The 19414-nt window shown below is 30.5% G+C and overlaps 1 protein-coding gene across 2 annotated transcripts in view; it reads right to left on the reverse strand.

Annotated features, from left to right (window-relative positions):
* Positions 1-15802: 15802 nt before the first annotated feature.
* LOC136071778 (MATH and LRR domain-containing protein PFE0570w-like) overlaps positions 15803-19414 on the reverse strand; it is a 52189-nt gene continuing 48577 nt past the window's right edge. For both annotated transcript variants that reach the window (XM_065788423.1, XM_065788422.1), the window contains exons 13-14: positions 16221-16370; positions 15803-16136 (exon numbers count right to left, since the gene is read on the reverse strand). In XM_065788423.1, the coding sequence (XP_065644495.1) occupies positions 15995-16136; positions 16221-16370 (292 nt within the window). In that variant the 3' untranslated portion in view covers positions 15803-15994. The remainder of the gene's footprint in view (positions 16137-16220; positions 16371-19414) is intronic.

The following is a 19414-nucleotide window of genomic DNA, read 5'->3' on the forward strand; positions in this document are numbered from 1 at the left end:
TGTCTCATTTTAGTCAAAAGAGAAATAACACATGATTGTTCACAAGCCACCAAGTTTGAAAACTTAAAGAAAATAATAGCAACTGATTCCAGAACTGCTGAAAAGATTGCGTCTTCTGTAATAGCTCAAAAGGTATCCTCTCCACAGGGCACAAATAGGTTGAGCAGAGAAAGTGGTAAAGCTTTAACTATTACTCCAGGTCCCTCTAGAGCTAAGTGCATATCAAGAACTTCTCAAACTACTTTGGATATGGTTCAAGTTCAAATCAATACTGGTCTTTCAAATAAAAAGATGCAAGAACTGGCTATAACATTAAACAAGACTACAAATTCAAAAATTGTTTAAACAAAATTTAGGAAAATTTTACAATGGCTGGTCGAAAGATTGAAAGTTTATTCAAAGTTTCCAAAATCTCACTTACAAGGCCATCAACAAAACTGATTATTTGGCGAAGGTTGTTCACTGCAAAAGTTTAAGGGATTTTTATAATTCGATTCTCAGAGTTAGAGCAATCACTTCGCCGCCTCTCACCAAACTAGGTATTGATGATGGAGGATCTTTCCTCGAGTTCAGCTTGAGTGTTATCTCCAATGGTGGATGTCAAAATGTCAAAAAAGTTCAGCCTGGAATAACAAAAGCTTACTGACTGTAGAACATGGGGACGAAACAAGTGCCAAGCGTCAGCTACTTGTTGCTGTTGCTAAAAATGTTTCAGAAACTCATGAAAATGTCAAAGAAATTTTAAGTTTATTTGGGAAAATTGATGTGCCTTTCTTTATTGCATGTGACATGAAGCTAGACAATATCATCTGTGGCATTCAGTCTCACTCAAGCAAGCACCCTTGCTGTTGGTGATGTTAAATCTAGTGACCTCAAAGAACAGGGAACTCCAAAGAAAGCATTTATTGAGGAAGAGAATGGAAAAATGTGCGCAAAGGATTTTTGTAATGTTGTTCATAACCCATTGTTTGACCAACAAGATGCCAAACAAGTTATTAAGTTATTTAGATGAATTTCCAATGAAATTTCATCTTCTCCTTGGAATTATAAATCATACAAATCAATGCTAAAGATATGGCCTATAGACAAAAATTGGCCATTACTTCCCAAATTGAAATTACAATCTTATCACAGTGGAGAGTTTGTTGGGAATGATTATCATAAGCTTTTGAAGAAAATGGATGTTTTGCAAAGAATTGTTGAACGAGAAAAGGCAGACCATTTTGACCTGAAAATTTCAGGTTTGTGAAAACATTCCAACATTTTAAGAGTTGTTAGCTCCTGTTTTGGAAGGACATTAAATACTGCATATGTTCAACATTTCAAAGACTTTAAGAACTCATATCTTCAACTCCCAGTTTCAGTCACCCCAAACGCCCATGCAGTGTTCTATCATGTTCCTGAATTTATTTCTCTAAAGGGTAAAGCATTGGGCATTTTTAGTGAGTATTCAATATAAGCCTTGCATTCAATCTTCAGTGCTCAATGGGCTAGGTACAAAAGAAACCTTGATCGCCCTGGTTATGGAGGCCAGTTACTGAAGTGTGTTATTGACTATAACAGCAAGCATCTTTGAATTTGATTTTTTAAATAGTTCATTTTTTTTAAACAGTTAAAAAATGATTTGTAGAATTTCATTATAGAAATACTTGATATAACATTTGTTGACAAGAAATATTCTTGTCTGAAATTTTTGTTTATATTATAAACTATATTAATTTATTTATAATTTCATAAAATATCATAAGTTTACAAAAAATTAATCAGAAGTATATATCTTATTTTGCAAGTACGAAATAAAAAAATCTCAACAGCGATTTGTAGAAAAAGTAATAAACATTATAACACCACCATATAGTAAATTTTTTTTAAAGGAAATTGTTTCATGTCTGTATGTATGTGTTTTATCAATGGGAGATTAAGGTTGATTGGGATTTTCTTTTGTTTGATATCTTGTTAAAACCCATTTCAGTAAAGATATATTTCTTATTTAAATTAAAATAGGTTTTTATTATTGTGTTTATTTCCAATATTTGGTCAATCATTTTAAACAAAAACAACAAAGCAAACCTGTGGGTTCAACAACTAAAAATATAAAGAGGTTTTTATGTGTTTTAAATTCAGAACAATTAGAAAAAATGCCTCTAACTATGTGTTTTCTATTTTATACAAACTTGGACAAAAAAAGCACTGTTTTTGCAGACAAAGTAAACTCATGATATTGTTACTAAATTAGTTATTTGATGTAACTTTGAATCTTTAAAAAGCATAAAAACCACAAAAAGCTGCTATATTTTGGCTGTTTTTTCAAAGGTGAGATTCCTACTTTAAGAGCTATATCTTTGTACAGATAAAAGATATCATGCTTTTATTTTTTTTACCTGAAAGATACATGTCAAAGCTTCATTCTATTAAGTTTTAAAACTTCTATAGTCGATAATAAGGTTAGAATAAAAATGTAAAGCATCCGTTGTCTTTTTTTAAAGAGGCTTTTAGTGTCATACCCTATACTTTAGGTCCCTGTACACAAACCACAAGTGTTAAAGAGCTGATTTTTCGTCAAGTTATAGCCAACACATATATGTAAAGAATTTTTGATATTTTTTAAAAACTCCGTAACCCAAAAGTGAAAAAAAAACAAAATAGATTTACAACAGGACTCCAAATGCGATCAGTAGCGCAAAGTGCTATAAAACTTTAAATGTATTTTTCTCCTTTGGCTATAGAGATTAGATTTTAATTTTTACATCTGATGATACCTGAGCCTGAGCCCAAAAAAGATCTGGTGAGACCTTGCAGATTAATGCCCCATTGGACTTCAAATTTGAGGTTGGGACCATTTTTGGATAGGTGTGGTGAAGTAGGCACTGATGGACATTAAAAGCAGTTTAAACAGAAGTGTACCTGTAAACAGATAAACTGTGTTTTGTATGTTGCAATATTTTGGTTCAGTTTTGTTTATTTCTACCCAGGAAACTCGCCATGCTTGGCCCACCATTGGCCGACAAGCATAATCCAATCCAAGTCTTGCTTACCGTTTAAGACTTGGTCCATGGATGGCAGTCGTTTTTCGAACATTGTTAGCCGTTGCTTTGCGATTGCTTTTTTTTATGCTACTTTTGGTTCATTTTGTTTGTTTTTAACATTTATCACTATTTTTATAAATAACCGATGCTTAAATAAACGCGAGACTTTAACTCAGAGACTTTGGGGACACAAATGCGAGATATTAACTTAAAGATTTTAAAGTAAAACAAGTCAGGAAGAAAAAGATGAAGCGGGGTGATGTTTGCCTACCTAAAAAAGTTGCATGGGTGATATAAAATGAAATATGGGATATTTTAAACGACACAGTCTTTTTAACAAAAAGTTTTATATTACCAAATATTTTTAATTCAATAAAATTGCCTTGCAATACAATACGTATAAAAGTTTAAGGTTGGCGTACGGTTAAACTTCTACCATCATTTCAATTTGATGCTTGCATGAACTTCTCAGTATCCATATTTTTCTGCATGTCAAGCTGCATCTGATAGATTTAGTAATCACAACCAAGTCACCCAAAAAGTTTTTTGTGGTTGTTTTCTTTTTTTTTTTTTATATCAATTTCTATATCAACAAAATTTCTTGGGATTCAATATAAAAAGAATATCTTACGCTGTTTATCCAATAAATCACAACTCATTGACTCCATGATAACATTAGATAATCGTGTTGTTTTCAAAAAACACTCTCAATGAAATATTACATATAAAAGTTATAAAAATATATTCCAATTATCTTAAAACTATAAACACATTGTGATCTACACAAATGTAACTGTAAATATGCTGTATTTTGGTAAAAGATTTCAATACATTAAACACATTTAGCTTGCAAAGGAAAAAAGCAAAATCACAAAGGAAGATCATAATTACTATTTGATGTCTTCATGCGCTAACACTTGATACTACTCGACTTCCAATTTTACTACAATCTTTTTCTCCTGACGATGTGCCAGGTGATTTAAAAGATATTTAAACAGTTTTGCATCTAATTTCTAATATTAAATAGATATTAAAGCACTAAACTTACATTAAAAAGTAGCAATATATTTATATATTATAACTTATATATAATCTATAGATTAAAAAATTAGCTCGCTCACAATATTGTGTTATCTTCATTTTGCCTTTTTACATTATTAGCATTTATTGTTCTTGATTACATTGTTAAACTAACATCATTATTCAATCTAATTCTAACAATTAACTCAATCGCGTTGCTTTTTATGTATGTAAAAATATTTAAAAAAACTGAACAAATGATAATAATGATGATGAGAACAATTATGATTCTACATTAATTGGCATAAATAAAAGGAAATGTTTAACCTACATATGATCCAGTCACGCAAAATGAATGTCTGGTCAAACTTGTAAAATAAGTATATAATTGTATCCAAAGTAAATAAGTGAAGTAAACGAAGGAATAAAATATAAAATATACTGTAAAATTGAATAAAAACTATAAAGTACAATACTCTGTAATGCTTGACTTATACAATAAAAGCTTTGTAACAATAAACACATTATATTTCAAGAAAAATATATAAAATATCAAAGTTAAGACAACAAAAAAAACTATCAAGTATTTTTAGCTTACACTTTTAAGGCACGTTTTGCACGACTAGCATTTCTGTCAGGAGCTTGCATTAACCATTGCTTTATGGACCTCTCGACATCTATATTACTTGCTCCTTTTTCATGTTTTTGAACTGCAGCTGTTAAATTTAAAACAAATATTTAGATGTGGTCCATTCAATTATAACAAAATAATTGTCTATTAATTTACTCACTGTTGATTATGCCAGAAATTTGTTTTAATTTTCCAAAGGCATGCCGCTTAACCGCAAATTTACCCATTTATAGTATAAGTAAACGATATATTGATTAAATATAATTATACTTATGTATTCATGTATATATATAATTATAAAAATACATAAATATAATTATATTTATATCATTTACTTATACTATAAATGATATAAATAAAAAATAAATAATATAAATTGTAAATGATTTGAGATCCTCAAATCATACTGTTAGTATAACATTACCAATTCATAGGTTATATCTCGTTGAAATATAACATTTGCCAAATGTTATACCCTATGACAATATTCATTATTAAATAGTATAGCCTATAGTGTAATCTATATAATATAGTATAACTTATGACAATATATTACATAGTATCATAATATTTGTAAAGTATTATTGACCAAACAATTTGGTTTTATTTTAAAAGTAAGTAAATATTTTTTGAGGATCTCAAATCATTTATACTTTATGATATAAAGTATAAATAATATGAGATCCTCAAAAAACATTTACTTACTTTTAAAATAAAATAAAATATTATGATATTATGTAATATATTGTCATAAGTTATATATAAATTATATTATTTATTTTATATAAAACAAATAGAATAAAGTGTAAATGATTTGGGATCCTCAAAAAACATTTACTTTTAAAATAAAATAAAATATGTGCCACTACAATTCGTTTTGCTATAACAGGTTTCTTATTATTCGTTAATGAATTCCAATAAATTTATAACAAATAGAAGTCAATAAAAAGTAATAAGGAAACTTAAAAAGTAATAAAAAAACTAAAACCTGTTAAAAAGTTGAAGAATTATTAAAAAAAACGTATGCGCAAACTCAATTTTTTTTTTTCAATTTTTTTCAACAAACATGGTTTAAGTCTGGAACAAGATCGGGCGATCGTAAAACGAACATGACCATGCCGATCGTAAAACGAACATGGCCAACTATTGGAATATGAACTGCATCACCGGCGCAGTGGTAACGGTCATCAGCCAATGAATTCCATGCATGGACCAAGCATGGAGAGTTTGCAAGGAATAAAGTGCCTGTATTTTAAAACCTCTCCATAATTTGAAGGTGAGTTTGGTGCAATTCTATTCTAAGATTTGGCGCCAATTCTTTTTTAATATAGCAATCCACACCAACGTTTAAAAGTTGAAGAATGTGCAATTAACTAGCCGATAAGTATATAAGCTTGGCGTTGTTTTCTTTACAAAAGTTGAGCAATCTGGTACTTAACGTGCGTATTGTGACTAAGGCTGCCTACATGTACCCGGACACCCGGGTACCCGCCCGTAGGTTACTGCAATTATTGTGCGAATTTTTTTACATGACAGAGATAAAGTGATTATGCAATATTTTTTTTTTTTTAAGTTAATAATTTACGCGAAAGTTTTTGAACGTTTTCGAAAATGATGAAATTTTTCGAGAAATTTTTTATTTTTACGATAAAAAATTATAATATACAATAAAAAAACTAGCTTTGCTTCATTTACGACAAAAAAAAAAAAAAAAGAAGCGCTTTAGCAAAAATTTTCCAAATATAAATAATAATTTCCAAATGAAATAAAAACACAACTTACTATAATTTTTGTAATTCTACAATTAGTTAAATAAGGTTATTTGTCAAATTTATGTTAAAGTCATCTGTCTCCTAAACACGTTTCCAAGTTTAAAATTAGTTTTAAATTTTTTTAACGTAACATTTTAAAGTTTTTCAACATTTCACGGAAAAAAGATTTAATTTTTTATAAAATACTGTTGCTATTGATGTCGTAATATTTAAATTTTAAATAGCAAATAACAATCATCATGCCGAAATCCGAAAATATTTTCTTAATTACGTTGACAAAGAGGTTACATCAAAATGTGGCAAAAAGCTAAAGATGTAACATTCATCTACCTCAAGTGCCAGATACTACTTGAAAAGTAAAAGCATATTTGGCTTCGCTGAGCTCACCAAACAAAAAGCATTCCAAGAAGAGAAGATAGCTAACGAGCTGCATGAATCACAGGCTGCCTGTGTTTAGCTCGACAAGGTATCACTCTACACTCTGTTCAACATGACACACAAAAGACAATGGGCACCCAGAAGATTTTAGCAGGTATCCAGCACAACTTGGGCAGGTATCCAACACAAGGTATTTACAACTTGGGTAGGTATCCAACACAACACAAGAAGCAGTTGGAAGCCGATATGGAGATAATGAAACTGATTGCCATGACGAGTAAAACTTTATGATGACTTGATATCTTTTAAAAACATTTGAAAAAAAAAAACTTTGAAAAAAACTTTGCGAGAGATTAATTTTATAATTTTTTTACAAGACTACCTTTTGAGTTTTCATCAGATAACCTTTCAAAGCTTTGTGGAATATTTCAACCCTAGGGTGACATTAAGGATCGCATTTAAAAAAATGGTTTAAACTTTCACTCCTTCTGCAATGCAGAGATTTTAACTGTACATGTTTGACTTATGTTTAAAATGTGGCCTGGATCCTAAGGTAATATTGGCTGAACTTTAATTTAGTTACATGTTTGCATGAAATTGTTTAACTTGTTTTTAAATATTTTATTGATAAAATCTTTACTCAATTTATACAAGAGAGCAAATGATTGTATAAACATATTACCACATTATACTCCACAATATGAATACTATTTTCAATAGCATTCATATAATTTAATGAGAATTGTGACCATTGTGGCCTATAACTACTTTTTTCAAGCAAGAAATAAATTTGTGAACCAAAGATAACTCATTTTTTGCTTTTGTTTAGCATGATTTACTAAAACTCTTATTTAAGATGGTGCACCTGTAGCAAGATTTAGCAGATCTAATCCAGCTGGTGGATTTCACCTGCAACATTTTCACTGGTGGCAACATTTATAGCAGTAATAGTAATTGTGGTTTTACTCTTGCAATTTATTCATACAAACCATCAAAGCAATCTTGATTAAAATGATCAGAACATTTTAAAGATGTTTTGAATAATTGCTTACTATTTGCACTAAAAGTGTTGTTCTTCAAATTATATTGTATTCAAAATGCAAGCTGTGTGGTATTAAATGGTATAAGAATGGCTGAAAAAGTAATTTAAAGATGCTGAGATATTCTCTTATATGACTGGAGTGTGAGACTATAAAAATATTGAGAACAGTTTTAAAGGCAGTTTTATCAGGTTTTGAACCAGATAGATACATACATGCATACATACATACATACATACATACATACATACATACATACATACATACATACATACATACATACATACATACATACATACATACATACATACATACATACATACATACATACATACATACATACATACATACATACATACATACATACATACATACATACATACATACATACATACATACATACATACATACATACATACATACATAAATACATACACACTTTCTACATGCATATACATAGTAATATACATATTATATATAATACAATATATACATATAATATATAATAGTATAACATATACATTTAATATATAATAATATACATCATCTTAAGTCCATTTTTGCTGTTCTGAGAAAAAGGTATTTAAAGTTTTTAATTCATCACTGTGTTTGATCTTCTTAATTAAACCAAATTGTTTTTAAAATACTTATAGAATATGTTATTATTTTTCATAATTTAACAAATAAAAAATAAAAAATTTAAGTTTATGAGAAGCAACAATGCAAATGAGCTTAAGATAATCTTAAAACTATATAAAATATGACAAAGTTCTACGAATTCTACAATTAAATTCTACAAATAAAATTGCCGCTGCAAAACAAGACCATTTTAAGTCCGTTTTGGCTGTTCTGAAAAAAAGATATTTAAATTTTTAAATATATTCACTGCTTTTGATTTTTTTGATTAAACCTACTTGTTTTCAGTTATTTATTATGTATTAAGTATTTTAAACCTAAAAAGTTTTTTTTTGCTATAAAATGGACTTAGGATAGTTATGTTTTGCAGCAACGATGTCTCTTAATTATTTTTTTTAGGACATAAGATATTTGAATTTTACTCATAGTTGCAATGGTTGGATCAATGACTTTTGTGCACCTAAGGAGTATTTAAAACCAAAAAAGTCAATTTTGCAAAAAATGGATTTAAGTTTTGCTATGCAGCGACTACATAGAGGTTCAATAGTGAAGTTTTTAAAAACTAATTTTCAATACAGTTTATTTATATAATAAATCAAACTAAATATATTAATATATTAAACAAAGTGTTTAGTATATGCATAACTTTATATAAAAGAAAAATTGTAAAATTTAAATTTTATAATATTTCATAAAACGGCTCAAATTAAATCCAAAAATAAAAAAAATGTTTACTTTTTTAACCAATTTTCAATTGTCAGACTAATCCGTTCATCAACAAAGGGGTTTTGTTCTCAACTCATTTAAGTTTTAATATGCCATTAAAAAAAATAATATTAATATAATTTAATATGCCACTAGCCATTAAAAAAAAAATTATGTTTGTGAGAATAAATTTGGCGTTATTTTATTTACTAATAAATAATTTACTTTTAAAACAACTTACTTTATTTAAGTTTCTTTCTTATTTAATTTTTTTTTTTAATTAAAAAAGCACTTTTAACATTTATTTTAGCAAAATTTAATCTAATGTTTCAGTATTTGTATCAGTTATGTTTTCTTTACTAAATCTGCATTAAGTATCCAGTAATATAAATACGATTATTAAACCTATAAAACTTTCTATCACATTAACTTTTAAAAAAAAAAGAAATATTTGATTTGGATGGTCGTTTATTACAGTTTTCTACAATTGAAAAAATAACATAATATGTAATTAGTAATTTACAGTTGTAATTTCTTTACCCAATAGATATTTGTTTTTAAAAGTTACATTTTGAACGTCTTTTAAAACATTTTTTAAACGTTCTTAACATTAGAACATTTAGAAGATGTTTAAGAGTCGTTCATAAGGTGACTTTTAAATACAAATGCCGTATTGGATAGTTGTGAAAAATTCCCATTTTCTGGGTGTGTTTATTTCAGTGACGGATCCAGATTTTTTTGGTGGGAGGAGGAGGGGGTATCACAACTAAAAAAAAGAAAGATAGGTCCTCGTTGGTTAACATTTGCCGACTATAATGTCCAAATTTGCCGACTGATTAATTTCTTAGACACACTACGAACCCCCCACCCTCCCTCGGGACGCCTCTGTCTGTATATAATGCTTTAACTGGTGCTCAACTTTGAACCTTGGTATTTAAATCTTTTATAAATTCTGGTGGGGAAAATGGGTACGGGGGGGGGGTGCACCCTTCTCTATCCCCCACCTGGATCCGTCACTGGTTTATTTTATTTGCTATTTTGGTTTAATAAAATCAAATTAACCCCATCAGATAAAATCCATTGTTTTAATATTTCTTCAATCTGAGTCCCATGCTTTATTAGTTTGTATATATATATATATATATATATATATATATATATATATATATATATATATATATATATATATATATATATATATATATACAGTGGTGTGAAAAATATTACCCACCGAGAAAAAAGGCTTTTTTATTAGTTAATACTTTTTAGATTCTAAAAAAGTGGTAGCACTGCTTTATTTTATCATTAACATCCTGTGGGTGTGGCTGAGTATTGAAATTATTGATTTGAATTGAATCTGTTAATTTTTATTGTAGAATTATGTGTTTTAGTGAACATTTGGCATATTTTGCCTTGTGAAATGTAAGTTGCAGACAAGTGAATATGTATGGTTCAAACGACCTTTAAGTGAATATTTGTTAGATTATTGCTGTTGATAGTGATACAGCTTAATAATTTTCTGATTTTAAATATGTGATTTTGATTATTTAAGTGTTTTTTGTTGTCAGATTATATTATATTTTCAAAATATGGGTAAAGATGCTGACCCTAGTCCCAGAAAGCGAGGCAAAGTTGAAGCATTGTTAAAGTTGGAAACATTTTCACAACGGGAAATTGCTAAGAAATGTGGACTAAGTAAAATAGCAGTTTTTACCATCAAGAAACGATTGGACTTTGGTTTTACGTCCTCTCAAAGACGTTCCACTTCAGGCCAAAAACTAGTCATGACGCCACGTGCAAGACGGATTTTTTCGACAGTTTGCTTGCAAACTGTCGAAAAAACAGAAGAATGACCAGCAAGCAGCTCCAGGGTGTGCTGCAGGAGCATCAGATCAATGCCTCAACAAGTTGTGTTCGGAGATGTCTGATATAAGATGGATTTGTAGCACGTCGACCACGCAAAAAACTGCTCTTGACAATGCTCAACAAACGCAACTGTTACAGTGGGCCATGGATCACAAAGATTGAACCACAGAACAATGGAGAAATGTACCATTATTTTAAATAAAAGCCTACAATCATGTACTCTAAGTTAAAGGAAATTCTAACATATTTTTTCATGTAATAATGATGTTTAATATCATACTTTACCCGCTAGTGCAATTGTTTTATGTCCATAGATATCGAACAATGTAGCAATGGTTGTGTTTATTGCGTGAATGGAAAATGAAGTGAAAATGAACCAGTGATTACAGGATGTTAATCTAATGTATGCTCAAGAATTTTACAGTGTGTTTGTATTTTTAGGTTTGCTTTAGTGACGAGTCTATGTTCGAGATACTCGACAATAAATGTCAGTACGTGTGCCGTCGATCTGGGAAAGAATTTCAACCGCAATGTCTGGTGAAGACCGTCAAGCATTCTACCTCAGTAATGGTATGGTTGATGATAAGTTCTCATGGTGTAGGACCCCTTAGAATTGTTAAAGACAGAATGGATTAACATTAATGCATCAACATAAAGGTGAAAAAACTTCTACCTCAACTTCCAATTCATTTTCCTGATAGTGGTTTCATCTTCCAACAAGACGGCGCACTGTGTCATATGGCACGCTCTATTACAAACCTTTTGAACCGTAATAATGTTCCTATCCTACCATGGACTGGTAATTCACCTGATATGAACCCGATTGAAAACTTGTGGATGATAGTCAAAAAGAGAATTGCCGACAGAAAGCCAACAACAAATGTCGCATTGATTGAGGCGCTCATAGAGGTTTGGACACATAATCCAGAAATGCAAGACATGTGTCCAAGATTTATTGATGGGATGCCTAAGAGGGTTGAAAAACTTATTGGAACTAGAGGAGCATCCACAAAATACTGAACTAGGCTCATTTTGTGACATTGTGTGTGTGTCTTTATAAGAAATATTAGAAAAATTCACTTTTTCGACAGTGGTCTTAATATTTTTCACTGTATATATATATATATATATATATATATATATATATATATATATATATATATATATATATATATATATATATATATATATATATATATATATATGCAAGTGGATGAGAGCGTTATACCGCAAAAATATAAGTTTCCACTTTTTTACGCAGATAAATGTTTGTGACGCTTTTCACGTGAACTTGTGTAGATAAACGAGTCAGGCTTGTTGAGCCGAGCTTGAGCTGCTGTTTTTTGGTGGAGCAAGAGCTGGAAAAATCGAGCGGCTCTCGGCTCTAATGTTTTTTCAAAGGAATAGAATGTATGTTTTTTTTTTACTGTAGACAAACTTTATTCATTCATGGTTTAACTAATTTGTTGAATGAATTATTTATTAAACTTCTATTTTTTTTAAATACTTTTCTAACAGTTACAGTCTTGCCGAAACGTAATAAAAATGAATATTTCAACGATTTTGCACTCAACAAAATACTATCCTTTAATAGCGTTTTCTTAATATGCTTTATTAAAAAAAAAACAATAAGTAAATTATATATGGAAACATTCTTACAGTATTACATGTATTGCTTCATATTATATTATATTTATATACTAATATTATGCTGTAAATATTTGATGCGCGATATTATGATTAAAGGTTATTCATCTTAAAAATTATACTAAAGCGTGCAATCGTTAAATTCGGAACAATGAACTTCGTTTTAAAACTTGATACTAACACATTTTGAAATTATTTTTTAGGGTAAATACATTAAGTAATGATAGTATTAATTAAAAACATCAACAAACGAGTCATAATATTTCTCATCAATTTTACAACAAGTTTGCAAGCTAGACTTTTGCCCTTTTATCAAAGTCACGATGTCCCGTGCCCACTGAGTAGAATTAAAACTAAAATTAAAGACTCTAATTTTGGGTAAATAATACAGTGGTTTTCATAAATTTAGACGCACTCATATTTGAGAATAGAAATTTTTAGTTTTTTAACGATAAAACAATAACGAAAAAAGATTTCGGTTTAGTTTTTTTATTTATTTATTAGATATATACATACAGAATACAAAATTTTAAAAAAATTTACAAAAAAATACAAATACTAGGTAATTATTAGGTACAACTACATGATATTAAAAAAATAAGACAAAAAAAATTATTCATAAATTTAGACGCATGATACATTAGGAGGTGTAATTTATGAACCAATCAATATTTTGTGTATCCGCCTTTTGCTTTAATACAACTAAGAACTCTTCTAGGCATAGACTCAACACAATTTTTGCACATCGCTTCTTAGACCCTATACCAGGTTTCCTTGAGGACGTCCTTCAGCTGGCCAAGTGTTGAAATTTGAGTCTATGCCAATTCACAGTCAATCCAAGCCCATATGTTTTCAATCGGGTTTAAATCAGGGAGTATGGATGCTACGGTATTGTCTTGATATTATTATCGTTGAACCACTCCTTTATATAGTATGCAGTATGTACAGTAGCGTCATCTTGTTCAAGTTTCCATAGTTTATCATTGCACATAAGCAGGTAAATTGATGGAGTTAGGTTGTTTTCCAGTACTTCTACGTATATTCTGGAGTTGATTCTTCGGGTGTATGTTTGGCACATACCAACACCTTTGCAATTGAAACATGACCAGATTCCTATCGAGCCTTCTCCATATTGTACAGTCGGTCTTTGTACAATACTTTTCGTGAGCCATTCTTTTGACTGTTATGTTAGATTTGCGATTGATAAGCTCAAAGTTACACTCATCACTCCACATGTTTTTCCATTTTTCTATTGTCCAATACCTTCTTTCACGACACCATTTTAGTCTCCTTTGTTTATCATATGGACGCAGGAGCGGTTTCTTCAAAGCAGAGTAGACCAATCTTGTATTCGATAAGTATTCGGCGGACTGTGCTTTGATAAACAGATGTAATTCACTATCGTCCTTTCTGGTGGTTGACAAGGGTCTACCTGACTTCGTTTTCTCGCTGGCACCACCAGTGTGAAGAAAGTTTTGCTTCATTGTCTGAACGCATTTCCTAGATACTCCAACTAACCTAGCAATTTCTCTATTACTTTTAGTTCCTTCTTTGATATGAGCAATAATTTGTCATCTTTCACCTTGAGTGATACGTCTTTTGTCCATTTTTCGCGTCTTTTTAGTGCAAAACTAACTTAACTTTTGTTTATTTATTAAATAATGATTAACAAATTTCAGGCAAGTCATATTTATATAAGGTTTTTTGACAAAATCAATTAATTTAGGCCCATTAATGAGAAATATGGGAAAAAAACTACTAATTAACTATCAATTAACAAGATATAAGACTTTTTTGATTGTGCGTCTAAATTTATGAATAAAATAAAATCAAGCTTATCAATTAACATTTTTGTGTTAATTGGTATAGAATGAGTAATAAACATCCTGTAAAAAAATTAAGGTACTCTATAATAGTTTCATTTTCACTATTAAATTATATTTCAAACATAGCGGTAGCACTTTTATTTTATTTTAGGCATTTTCTTACATATATGTAAAAAAAATGAGTGCGTCTAAATTTATGAAAACCCCTGTTTTTCGAAAAAAATGTATATTTACCCAAAACATTTTTCTTTTCAAATGTAATGTCCGATAGTAGAGTAGTGACAATAATACAATATACTTGCTTGTTAACAAGGCAAAAAGGCCAAGGCCAAGACCACATGTCACAAGGCCAAGACCAAAAGTTACAAGGCAAAGAATAAGAGTTTCAAGGCCAAGGCCTACGCAAACCTTTTCAAGACCAAAGAATTAAACTTTTGCCTTACGTTAAAGCTAATTATTAACAAACTGTAGGTAGCCAAGTGCTATGACAATAAAACCACACGTTGTGAAATTAGATCAAGGTTATGCGCAGAATTCAACGAAGTCAATAAGAAAACATAGTTGTAAATATATATGAAAGCTGAAAACAAAAATACATAAAAACAAAGAATGAAAACTTTCATTCTTTCATTTTATGTATTTTTTTATGAAGGCCAAGGCCAAAACAATCAAGGCCAAGACCAAGGCTAAGGCCAAAAGTTTCAAGGCCAAGGCCAAGGACTAACAACTCTTTGTACTTGTAATCATGAAAGTTGGTTAAACATTAATTTCTGTAATTGGTTTGAATTTGGGTTAGCAAATGCGATCAAAAAAAATATTTCAAAACTTGCAATTTTTGTTCATAAAGTACAGGAGCTGGAGCCGAGCCGGATATTTCTTAGGAGCCAGAGCCGAGCCGTAAAAAAAATATTTGGTTCCACAAGCCTGGAAAGAGTAATGTTACACAGTGGATGAAGGAGTAATGTTACACATCTATTCACACACAGCAATACACTACATGGATGTAGGTTTTTACATTCATCCATTAATGATGATACTTTGATAACTATATTGCTCTATAAATATTTACATATCTTTACTACAGAAAAATATCTCGAATAAAATCTGTTTAAAACTTTAACTCCAGATATCTCAGTTCCTTATTTGAGTAACATAACGCCTTCATCCACCTATATCTACATATATTACCTTGAGTTTTTAAGTCAAATTCAATTGGCGGAATGAATTTGTACTGAAATTCTATTGAATAGAATGGTTATCAAACGAAAAATTTCTAATTATTACTTTTACAAGGTTGACATTTATTAGATTGATTATAATGAAAGCCAATAATGTCACTAAGCAAACAAGAGCAAAGAAAAATTTAACGTTTTAGCAGCAGTTTGACTTGTGTCAAACTACTGCTAAATTATTTTTTTGACTAATGTCAAACTGCTTTGGCACATTTTCAAATAACCCATATCCTCATAGAATTATCAACTTTACGAGCAGTCGGTGTATCTCCACTAGAATCTGAATCCGAAGAGTCATCAACAAAGAAATGACGTTGACCAGATGTTGAAACCAATAACGGCAATGACGGATGAAGACTATGAGACAAAATTTTATAAACATTTACTTTTTTAGGTTATATAAACTGAAAAAATACCTAAATAATAGCATTTGCAACATACCTAACAGCATTAACTACATCTTCATGTGCTTGAAACATTCTGGTTGGTTTAAAACAACATTCGTCATCGTTTAAATTATCAAACACGTCATGCAAATTATAAAAGCCTATCGAATGGCTTGTGTTTCCAGTAAACACGTAGGAATCACTCCTTGAAATAATGTAATATATATATATATATATATATATATATATATATATATATATATATATATATATATATATATATATATATATATATATATATATACTACTGTGATCAAAAAGTAAGGTGAATTTTTAATTTAAACTTCCGGCCTTATTCGAATCGTCCCATCTTTTTTATTTTTAAGTTGGTAGGAATGTCATTAACATTTGTGCCAAATTTCATGTCAAACTCATAATTATTTTTTTTTGTTTACGCTTGTTTCTGAAGTACCAAAAGTGCATTCGGCGATTTTCACGATGTCTAATTTTGTTGAGCAAAGAAGTGCTATTAAATTTTGTTTGCGGAATGATATTTCTGCTGCTGAAACGTATCGAATGTTGCAAAAGGCCTTCGGTGAAGAGACTGTCTCAAAAAAATGTTTACAAGTGGTACAAAGACTTCAAAGAAGGCCGAGAACGTGTTGATGACTTGGAACGCTCCGGACGACCATCGACTTCGATTGATGATCGCCACATCAACAAAATCAAAGAATTGGTGCTTGCAAATCGTCGGTTAACCATTCGAGACCTTGTTGACATGGTTGGAATATCATTTGGGTCGGTGCAAGCGATTTTGAAGGATCATTTGGGCCTCAGAAGACTCAAATCACGTTTGGTGTCGAAATTTCTCAATTTCAATCGAATTCCTTCCAACTGGCCAAACTGTCAACAAGGAATATTATTTAAGCGTTATGCGACGTTTGCGTGAAGCTATTCGCAAAAAGAGACCGGAATTATGGGCCAATAACTCTTGGATTTTGCACCACGATAATGCGCCTTCGCACACAGCACTGGTTCTTCGTGAGTTTTTCGCCAAAAACTCTACCCATGTTGCTCCACAACCACCGTATTCGCCCGACTTAGCACCGTGTGACTTCTGGCTGTTCCCAAAGCTCAAGAGACCACTCCGGGGAAATCGTTTTGAGTCCATTGAAGAGATCCAACGTGAATCGGCACGCGCATTGAAGGCTATCCCTACCGAGGACTTTTCGGCATGCTTCGAAGACTGGAAAAAACGTTGGCAAAAGTGCATTGGGGCCGGGGGGGATTATTTTGAGGGGGACGATACAGATTTGGAAGAATAAATTAAGATTTTTCATTTTATAAAAAAATTCACCTTTTTTGATCACAGTAGTATATATATATATATATATATATATATATATATATATATATATATATATATATATATATATATATATATAAATATATATTTTCTAAATTTTTAAGCTACAAATTAAACAGAAATGTATTTATATAATATAACGTATTTATATAACATTTCTTCTATCAGTCTATTATTTCTAATTTTTCTAATTCAAGGGCTAAGCAAGATAAAATTAGGACCTTACTAAGACCTTAATTACTAAGTCTTAGCAAGGTCCTTAAAGGACCTTGCTAAGACCTTGTAATTAAGGAGATGTTGCCAAAAATCTTAAGGAGATGTTGCCGCAAATCTTAAGGAGATGTTGCCGCAAATCTTATGGAGATGTTGCCGCAAATCTTATGGAGATGTTGCCGCAAATCTTAAGGAGATGTTGCCGCAATGCAATTTTCAAGTGAAAGTAAAACTGTAAAACTTGATATATGTTTTAACATTACATAATTTGTAGTTTACAAGTTAGATATTTGCATACGCCTTCGTTCACATTTTCTTATACAAAAAGTGCTGTGACTCATTGCACTTTGCTTTTTTAAACTACTAGTAGTAATAGCTGCCGTAAGTTCTGTGCAAACACGCACGAAATAGTAACGGCAGCAGCAGGAGCAGCATTAAATTCGATATTAAAATATTATAGGATAAAATTTGAATATAATAAAAAAACCTTTTCGTCGACTTTATTGAGTCAGCTATTGACCCTAAACCAAAGTGGTTTAAGATTTTTTGCTTGTTAGTTTTTTGCACAGACCATTTCTTTTAAAATACTCCAAAAAAATCACATTTGGGCGATATTCTGGGATGTTTGAAAATTAAAAAAATCTATACTTAGATGTTCAAGTGGTATACTCCAGTTATAACACCACTGTAATATACCACTCATTTTTGGTTACTCCCAATTATATTTGCAGAAAATTTAAAACAATTTTGTTTTTCACTTTTTCAAATAATTTTCAAATTTGATATTTCAATCCTATTGTGGTTATTTAATGTTTCAAACGATTATTTACATTAAAACAAAAAATATCACAAGAAGAATTGCAGAAGAATTCACGAGAATTTATAAACGTAAAATCAGATCCTATGCGTTGTATCCAGCAGAGCCATGCAAAATGCCTTGTTAGATATCTTAACTAACAGAATATCGATTTTCAAGGCATTCAAGTTATATGGTATACCATATGGTACTATGCACAGCAAGAGTAAACTAAGACATATGAAAAACTTTGGAGGGCAGACCAGATTACAACCCAATACCGAAGATGAGATTCTACAAATTATTAGCATCCTGACAGATTGGAAATTACCTTTGGATAAGTTGGATATACGTCTGCTAGTAAAAGACTAACAGAATGGGTGTTACTGATTTAAAATTTAAAAATAACGTGCCTTGCCCTGATTGGATAAAATCCTTCATTGTTTGCAATAATTTGACTGCTCGAATTGCTGACAATGTAAAACCAGCAAGAGCTGAAGTTGATCGAAATTCAGCATGTTCATATTTCGATGAGTTATCCATTACACTTCAAGACATTCCTAATACCAATATATTTAACTATGATGAGACAAAAGTGAGTGATAATCCAGACTCTAAAACAGTAGTTTGTAAACGTGACCTTACACGTGTAGAAAAAAAAATGCAGCATTCAAAATGAGCTATTAGTATTATGTACTGTGGGAGTGCAGCAGGTCAGTTTCTTTCTCCCATGGTTGTTTATAAAGCTGCAAACTGCTATATAGAGTGGACAAATGGTGGCCCACCTGGAACTATATTCGACAGTTTAAAATCTGGTTGGTTCGACTCTAGAACATTTGAACGTTGGTTCAGGGAAATTTTTATTCCTGAAACA

This window comes from Hydra vulgaris, chromosome 01 (genome assembly GCF_038396675.1).
Source record: "Hydra vulgaris chromosome 01, alternate assembly HydraT2T_AEP".
NCBI lineage: Eukaryota > Metazoa > Cnidaria > Hydrozoa > Anthoathecata > Hydridae > Hydra > Hydra vulgaris.